Here is a 9,542-nt window from a genome sequence, read left to right as displayed (position 1 = left end):
GTGCTGCTGCTGCAGCAGCTGCTGTTGTTGAAAACGCTAATGCCGTCTATTCAGCAAACTTTTTTGCACGTACCATGTTGCCAATGTATGCTCCAGTGGCCGGATTGTTAATGAGCTCTGGTTTACACAAAACGCCAAGCGTCTGTTGTTGACGCATTGTTTAGATGGGTGGTCAGTGAGGTTTGTCCTTGAGCAAGAAACGATAGCCCTAGCTCAAAAACGGGGGTTCGGTGGGTAGTGGGCGTTCTAACGTAGCTTGTTCCTTCTTCTCTATAAAACACCTATGGTCCATTATCTAGTGCGCTCATCTCCGAAGCGAAAAGTCCGGGCTCGAGCCTCGGTTCGGACATGGATTTTTTTTCGCCCCCTCCTGCCCACCCAGCAGTAATTGGTACCGGACTTCGAGTTGGGGAAGTAAAGATGACGTGGAAAGGAACTGGCCGCCCTACCACAATATGCCGAAGGCCCGGAAAGTTGTCTCACTAACAAGGCAATCCTCAATGTCCGGGTTGGATGGGAAAACAATTTTACTTTTTACTTTTACTATCTAGTAACACCTCTAATCTTCGGCACTCATACGACCTAATTGTGTTTCAAGTGCCACAAAACTCGTACTAAAAACAGGGGGCCGCACAGTGGCCACAAGCAATGGCATGTTTACTCTCTGTATTAGTGTGGTATTGTTAAATAAAACAAAGTAATTTCGTTGTATTGTTATATGTACATGTATTTCTCTACCTGTATAAACGCTTTTGTAGACCAAACCTCCTCAAGAGTATCAATACCAATGAAATGTATTTTATTTTTATTTATATAGTGGTACTGGAAAGATTCCTTTCTAGAATCACCCACAAGTCGATGCCAGATCTGAGACAGACATCGATGATCAAGGCTCGTCATTCAAATCTTCGTTCAAGTGCTTTAAAAAAACAATAACTAAATTACCCTGGCCATCAAGAATACAATATATCTCGATAGGAATCGATTCATTCAAGTATTTCATTTATGTTTCATTTATTGCCCCTCGTGTGGAAGCCAATGACGTGAGTGGTTTGATTGTTGGGAAGGGACGGATAAGACAATATAATAATATGTGGTTGAGATAAGTATATTGCGTGTGTGTGTGTGTGTGTGTGAGTGTGTGTGTGTGAGTGTGTGTGTGTGTGTGTGTGTGTGTGTGTGTGTGTGTGTGTGAGTGTGTGTGTGTGTGCATTTGCTCTTCGTAGACCGATGAACAGCTGTAGCCGATTAGCGCGCAAAAGGGCACTATTCCTATTATTCTTGTGGAGAAACGAAAGAGAGCTTCAAAACTCAAAACAAAGACTGAAGAAAAGCGGGTGCGGCGACGGACGGCTTTTTCAGTCGAGTGAACTATCTTGTAGTGTACGGTCCTTGACTAAAGCATACATGTGCGCCGTATTTTAAACTATCAGGTTGAATTGATAACTCAGTTTCGTCCTAAAACTGAGGGAATATATTGCTATCTTTTAAAATACAACTCCAGAGGAATAGACCAAAAACAATTCATTTGTAGAGAATCTGAAAATATAGCTAACAGGGGAGGACCAGCATCAGAAAAGGGGTTTTAATAATAATAATAGATAGCATTTGTATAGCGCATATCCCCGCTCAGCAGCAGGCTCTATGCGCTTTACACTACATTATTACCCCAGCAGACCATAGAACACTCCGAAACATTCTCAGCTTCCCGGGAAGCATACGGTTTTCTTTTTATTCGCTCTCCAGATCTGGCACTTGATGGTAATGATAATGATGTTCTTTTGACCTGTCATTAAAAGCAAGGTTTACAATCAAACCATTTGCACAATCCATAATAATAATATGGATTTGTGAATACCCCTCCCCCTCTCACCCCCCTCTCTCTCTCTCTCTCTCTCTCTCTCTCTCTCTCTCTCTCTCTCTCTCTCGCTCTCTCTCTCTCTCTCTCTCTCTCTCTCTCTCTCTCTATCTGTTACTCTCCCTGTGTTAGGACTTACAGTATTCATTTTCATAGTTTTGCTCATTATAATCGTGAATGAGGGAAAATTCTGACTTTGATCATACCCCCAAATGTATTCAACGTGTACATTCTCCCAGGCCGAAAAGTTCATGTCCAAAGCAAAGCTTTCCATAACAGAAAGAACAAGACTACAAAAGTGTTTTTTCAAGGCATTTGCTTTTTCCTGATGAACTCGAAACTAGTTATAAGATTCAGATGACAACTCCGTGAGAAGTAAACGTGGGTCGATGTTGAGATTTAGAAAGAAACACAAATGAATCCAAAGTTTGATGTGTGATATTCTCAAGCAGAAAAAATACCAAAATAGCTGATATTCACCTTGCGCTGCACATTTCCCAAATTGGTCTGTAACGGAGAAAAAAAATGGTACACACTATTTTTCTCATGTGTGGACCATTAGTTCACAACAGACTGATATTTTCTTTTCTTTAATAAAGCGTGGCCTAAATATGCCCATGGACCATTTTGATAATAACTGACTTTATAATTATAATAATATGCTCTCAGTAAAGAGGTTTAGAAGCGTAAAGAAAAAGTTGAGTCATCCATGGACTCAATGCCCCTCCCCCCCCCCCCCCACCCACAATTTGGGAATACAAATGAGTCTCCATGACGTCAAGCGTTACAGACTGTATTAACTTTTTTTTTCAAGATGGAGTTGGGGATGCCGGGGAGGGGGGGACTTTTTGTCAAAATAAGACAAGAGCAACGTGTTTACGTATCTGAACTACTTGTAAGTTTGCAGGAAACACATCCCACTTGTACCTGATGGTTTCACGACATTCTCTTGACTACCATTTCCGAGTTCTTGCCTTTTTTTAGGAGAGTGGGGGAGGGGGGGGGGTCAGTTTCTGGTTTCGACAGGCGTCCCCGAGTCTGGAATGTTACTCCAAAAACACTCTTGGGCTTTCTGACTACCACAATGTCCTGTTTCTACCTCCGGGGTTACCTCCTTGCGCACTCCGCCCTGGACTTACTACACTGGCAGTAAACAAAAAGGTCGAAAAAAAAACTACTTCTCCGACCTAGTTACTAGATAACCCCAGCCACCGCTGGGTCAAGTGGCGGAAATGTACTCTTTTCACACCTCGCTCGGACTTCCAGGTATTCTGGACGGGCGGGGAGCAGGTACATACCTCTCGTGAGGAGACGGTGATGAGATAACGCAAGTTGGAAAGGGACGGGGTAAGAGAGAGAGAGAGAGATAGAGAGAGAGAGAGAGAGAGAGAGAGAGAGAGAGAGAGAGAGAGAGAGAGAGAGAGAGAGAGAGAGAGAGAGAGAGAGAGAGAGAGAGAGAGAGAGGGGGGGGGAGAAAAAAATAGACCTAGAAATGAGTCAAGGAGTGAAAAAAAAAGACAAGATATGAACCGCACAGTGGAAAAAATGTTGTAGTTTTTGCTGTTGTTGTTGCTGTTCATGTTGTTGTTGTTGTTGTTGTTGTTGTTGCTGCTGCTACGGTTGTTGTTGTTGTTGTTGTTGTTGTTGTTGTTGTTGTTGTCTGTCAAAATGATTGATACGTGTTGTAATATTAGCTACGACCGCTTTTCGGTGGCCCATTTTTATCAGTCTTTATACAACGTTGTGAACACGCTCCACATGATAATATTGGAAACATTAGATTCCTTAAGAAACCCTCCATTCTCACGATGCTACCTTCGTATGAGTTAAATATATTTTATAGTTTCTTTCTGTTCTTTTGTTTGTTTTATATCCTAATATTGGAGTTTTTCGCCTCCCCCAGCCCCCCCCCCCCAGCCTCCCCAAAATAGACACAATTTACATCACTTGACAATGGTGAAATTTTGACAATAGAGAGGTTACAAAAAAGCGAATGAGGCAGTAGAGGAGAAATAGACAGAAAAGGGGAGGGTTTAAAATATCTCATCTCATAAAAACTTTTGAAAATAGCGTTTACATTATGCTTTCTATATTTGCCATCATTATCATTTTCATATGTCATATGTAACCACAAAAAAACCCAAAAAATCAAACTACAAATGAAAGTACCATGAAATGGTAATCATAGGAGAGAAATGTTTTCTCCTACCTTTTTACCAAACAGCGGTGGAAAGAACAAGTAGTACTTCCAGTGGTGCACCCAAACCATCCGTCATTACTACTGCACATTTTTGTAAATTATCAATTTAATACTGTACCAGAAAGCTACATTGATTTATAACTTTTTAGCTTTATTAAAAAATAGAGAGTATGCATATTTACTTACTTGGTTGTTCAGCCTAGTGGTTTAGAGAAATGAAGCAATTGTCGTTTACTTCGCCCAGCATAGTATTCAAGACTAAAGTTCTGACTTTCCAGCTAACAATGAGAAGCGAAGTCATCTTTTTTTCAGCGCTTTTCGACTTCATCAGCGTGTATTTTTTTTAAAGAAACATTTTAATCCTTTAACCACTTTCCACACAACGTTTTTATATATCTCAGTTTATGTGGAGACGTTTGAGTGTTATTGGTTTTTACATTAATTAATATAGGCGCACCGATCAGATTATTTAGTAGACGTGCTGCTTCGACCCTGCCTGCCAGGGCCAACCCAGACTGAAAGGTACAACAAGTCCCAGCAGTGGTCAGATGATAATCGATTTTTTTAAAAATACGACCCACACGATAAAAAAGACGATCCTCACGATAAAAAATGAGACCCACACGATTAAAAAGTATTCCCCACACAAGGAAAAGTTACGTTTTCTGCGTGTGACGGCAATGAAAATACCCACCACACCACACACCCCTGTGATACGTTCAAAGAGACAAAAGAATTCAATATCAAAAGGAAAATATAATTTAACAAGCGCTGACTTCCTTATAGCAAGGTACCCTACCCGAGAAAGAAAGAAAGAAAGAAAGAGAGAAAGAAAGAAAGAAGAAAAGAAAGAAAGAAAGAAAGAAAGAAAGAAAGAAAGAAAGAAAGAAAGAAAGAAAAAAAGAAAGAAAGAAAGAGATAAAGAAAGTAAGAAAGAAAGAGAGAAAGAAAGAAAGAGAGAAAGAAAGAAAGAAGAAAAGAAAGAAAGAAAGAAAGAAAGAAAGAAAGAAAGAAAGAAAGAAAGAAAGAAAGAAAGAAAGAGAAAGAAAGTAAGAAAGAAAGAGAGAAAGAAAGAAAGAAGTACCATTTGCTTGTGGGAACTACAGGTTGTCTTGTTGACAGTTTCCTAACAGACCACCCTCCCCTCCCCTGTCCAACATTTACGTATCACAGTTAGTCGCAGTCAGAGGTTACGTGTTTACTCTTACCTTTGAGACGCAGCCTGTATTCTGGTTCCACCGCTGTTGTTGTTGTTGTCGTCGTCGTTGTCGGCGTTGTCGTTGGTCGGGCTGTGGTCGTCGTCGATGTTGTCGTGGACGTCGTAGCTAAGGTCTGAACCTGTGACGGCCCAGGCCGAGATGTAGGCGGAGTCTGAACCGGCCTCACGACTTGGTTACGCCCCCACAGTCCGTGACTGATGCTTCTATTTGCAGAAAAATGCGGTTCTGGAGTGGTCCGGGAGTTTTCCCGGCGGTTTTGTGCCCGGAGTTTGGCCTCCAGTATAAGACGTCTCAGCCGTTCTACATTCGCTCTTGAATCAGACTGTCTCTGTTTCGTCAGATCGTAAAGAGACACATTTTTGGGTGACCTTTCGTACGTGAAGAGAGTCTTATTCAGACTATAAGATGGTCTGAGTTGAAGCCTTTTACTCCAGTTCATCTTATCCTGTCCAGACCTGAATCTTTGTCTACTCTGATTGTTAGATTGGGTCTTTGACGTTCTGCTTCGGGGACTGGTAGATTTGCTGCGATTAGTTTCCTCTCGAGTCTTATAACTACTAGGCCTTTTCGGTGACAGCCCTCGAGATATCTCTTTCGTATTCTGGCCATTATTTGAGTTTACCCGACCCCTATTATTCTGGCCATTATTTGAGTTTACCCGGCCCCTACTATTGCGTCCCCAGGGCGTTACATAAATCACATCTTCTTGGTTCGTGCCAGTTTTGCGATGAAGATTTCCAAATGCACCATGTCGTCTAGGGGCGTTTGTCGATAAAAGAGACGATGACGTTTTATTCTCAAAGCGCGGAGAATGAATCCGAGATTTATACCCTAATGTCCTATTAAAGGTCGGATACGACCTATTATGACCATATTTTCTCATGTTCTGCCTGTTACTGCCTGTGACTCTCGTATTAGAATGTTGCACCCTTCGCTCGTTTTTCTTGGTTTGTTGTTCAAAGGTATTCCTTCTCTGGGATAGGCCAAAGCGCCTGGAATCAGTTCTGTTTTGTTTCTGTTTGTGAGACAAAGGCAAACCACGATTTCTCTTATTTTCGTTAAATCTTCTGTGTCCAGAATGAATAGATGGACGCTGCATCCTACTTCGATTGTAACCAAACCATCTGTTCGGTGGTGCGGTCGGATTAGATTGCGAAAGAAGGCGCTGACGTTTCAATTGCAGTGTTCTCGATCTTTGGTAACTTCTCGTCATATGTGGCCTGCTGTGGCTATTTCTTTGCCTTGACTTCGTATCGCTCCTACCTATAACTTTTGTTCCACTTGGTGTTCGGAGATTTAAGCTTCTCAAGAAATGTTCCAACCGTACCGGATTAGACACAGCTTCCATCTTGACTGTCGGTACTACGCGAGATTGCCGGCTTTGAGTCGGGACGACTTGTTTGCTGTGAGTTTTTGGAATAAGAGTTGAGCTCGGCAGTTTTCCAAATCGAGGGCTGGTTCTTGTAATAGAGGTTCGGGGTCTTGACGTCCTCGGCACATGTGAATGGCGTGTGGTTTTGATGTGAGACGTTTGTAGCCCAGTGTGTGATCGCTTGGTAGTCTGAAGAGTCGTTCTCGGTTTGGAGTGTACTTGGTGATAGGAAACTTTAGTAATTGAAGTTGACGGAAAACGCGTAGTTGTTGTCTTTTTAATTGATTTATAATTATGGGTCAGCTTGGTCCTTTTTAGGGTGGTTTTATCCAGTCCATGAAATGGATACCGTGTTGTGGTGGATAAATGTCTACCTCTTGTGGGAAGCCTGTCGATTGTATGATGTCTGGTGCTAACGTCAAGGTTGTTTGATCGACTCTGGGTTGTTTGAGGATGCCGACTTGTCGTTATATGGTTGGTGGATATGCTTTTTTTGCCGGTCGTTTTGAGACTATGGTCAGGGACGTGTGGTCTAGGGGTAAGTGTGTATCTGGGACTAGAAGTTGATGGAATTTTCCGTGTCAACGGTTTGCCTCCAATAATTTTGCTTCTACTTTTAGAAGTTTCGTAACGAGTGGTAAGATAACGTGGTGCGTGAGAACTTGTAATCGTCCTTGTTTTAAGCAACGATTTTTGATCGAACAGTTCTGTTTTGGTCTCTGGTGTTGCCACAGGACGCTTCGATTTGGTGCTGCTTCCTCGTCCTTGTTTTATTTTTTTCTTTTGCTCAAAGCTCAAGTTCCCTCCGTACCTCAGATATGGGAGTACTCCCTCCGGTTGATCAAAGTAACTCGGAAACGTAAAGTCTTCTTCATTTATAGGAGATGATGTGGTAACTAATTTCTTTACATCGTTGATATTTTGAGGAATCTGCTGAAGGTTGTCAGTGTTCTTGATCATGGGATGCACTTGAACGTCAAATTCTCCCTCGTTTTTCATCTTTAGTTTCGGATTCCCAACACCATCTGCGTATTTGTATCTCTGGAATTGGCCTGGGCGAATGGTGCTACTCCATCTTTTGAACGGTGTTGTTCTGGTGTTGTCAATCTTCAGGCCATTGTTCACGTAGAAAGGAGACGGTGTGCTTCTTGAACGAGATAATCTCAAGGTTTCTAGGATCCTGGATGAATAAGATTCATTTCTAAATAAATTGTTTGATTCTAAATCGCCTTCGTTATCAGACCCAAAGAAGGGGAAATGTCTTAGTTGTATTTTTCTCTGGCTGTCAAGTTTTAAGAAATTGCTGCCCGTGTCGTTCATTTTGTTATAAAAAGGAAGGTCTGCATCATTTTCCACACTGGGCGGAATCATTAGCCCAGGTTGTTTCGGAAGTGAGTGATACCATCTGCCTTTAGAAAAGTCTAACATCTCACCCTGTGGCTGCGAGCTATTATTAGAGATCGTTGTCAGGCCTTCAGATGCTGAACAGTCATCAAACTTTGAGTTTTTCCACACGCAAACTTTGTGTTTGAGAGAAAACACAGTGCGTTCCTTCGTGCACGCCATTTGCCAGACCCGCGTTCCGAAGCATGTGTAGAAAATGGCGCAGTTGCCAGGGTGACGTGTGTAGATATGAGCTCCTCGGGTGTCAGTACCAGGACATGGTGAGTTCTCTGCCTCCAGGCTTGTCATTTCGTACCCGGACGCCCCAAATGCTGAAGTTGATTTAACCATTATGGATACTATCACTAAAAGAATTTGAACAAGAGATGACCATCCTATAGGTTGTCCTCCTCTTTTGGTCTCTCTTTTGTTTTCATAAAAGACGTCAGTTCTTTGTTTCCTGGTCTGAAACATGACAGTTTTTACATCTTTCAAGTTCCAAAAGGCAGCATTATTTTTATTCTTCTTCCTCTTTTCTACTACTGTCCTTTTATCCTCCTCTCTCTTAACAGGAACATTTGTCCTATCCAACAGGATCTGTACAGAAACACCTTTCAAATCATTCTTTCCGTGGCCATCAGCGTCCAAATGCTCTTTCACTAAGCTCTGACTATTCCTCTGTTGAGTGACCGATGTCGTACCCACTGATTTTATTACATTAGGGTTCTGGTTGTTTTCCTTGTTATCACAGTTATCAAAGTGGAGAGGGATTAGACTGAAGAAATGCTGAACCGTGTTTTCTTTTTCTACAAGACACTCATTCCAAGTCGTAGAAAACGAAGTCTGACAGTCATTTGGCAATTTTTCTTTTAAAAGCCTAACGTTTATGCTTTCCATGGGTTCTACTATAGAATCTGATTCTGAAAACCCCATATCGGCCTCACTGTAGGAATTGAAGTTCATGAGCTCTTCTAATATGTCCACATCAGAACATCGTTGTCCTTCAGATTGTTTATCACATGCTCGCTTGGCCTCCTTGATTCGAGGTTGGGTTACCTCCATGTCACTCGGAAGCAAAGACAATCTGTTTTTGACAGCACTCGGTACTGGTGGCCACAGAGTGGAGGGTACTTCGAACATTTTAAAATTCGAAAACACTGTTTGTCTCAAAGTACTGTCATCGGTTAATAGTTTTGAAGGCAATTTTTAGGAACATATATTATGAATAATTTGCAAACTAAGGGGACTTCTTTTTATCTTCCAATATGAGTGACCTCCTGCTGAAAACACAGTCCTCAGTTGAAATCTGGTTGACGGCTGAAGACGTGTAGTTGATGTGAATACTGCTTTCGGTCTCACTGCTGGGAAAATAAAAAAAAGGAAATGGATAAGATTCAGGGTGGATAAAACATAATATTGAAAGTCTACTTTTCGACAATGTAGTATTAATGGAGAGGAGGGGGAGGGCTGACTCAAAGGGAAAAAGTAAACGCAATAGAAAAGGCGACC

General features: G+C 41.8%; 1 protein-coding gene across 2 annotated transcripts in view; it reads right to left on the bottom strand.

Moving 5' to 3' along the window:
• Window positions 1–5,129: 5,129 nt before the first annotated feature.
• LOC101863157 overlaps window positions 5,130–9,542 on the bottom strand; it is a 16,657-nt gene continuing 12,244 nt past the window's right edge. For both annotated transcript variants that reach the window (XM_013088286.2, XM_013088281.2), the window contains exon 2: window positions 5,130–9,394. In XM_013088286.2, coding sequence (XP_012943740.1) covers window positions 5,232–9,173 — 3,942 coding nt within the window. In that variant the 5' untranslated portion in view covers window positions 9,174–9,394 and the 3' untranslated portion in view covers window positions 5,130–5,231. The remainder of the gene's footprint in view (window positions 9,395–9,542) is intronic.

The sequence above is a fragment of the Aplysia californica genome, unplaced genomic scaffold (genome assembly GCF_000002075.1).
Source record: "Aplysia californica isolate F4 #8 unplaced genomic scaffold, AplCal3.0 scaffold00023, whole genome shotgun sequence".
Taxonomy (NCBI): Eukaryota; Metazoa; Mollusca; class Gastropoda; order Aplysiida; family Aplysiidae; genus Aplysia; species Aplysia californica.
This window is presented reverse-complemented; position numbering and strand designations above follow the sequence as displayed.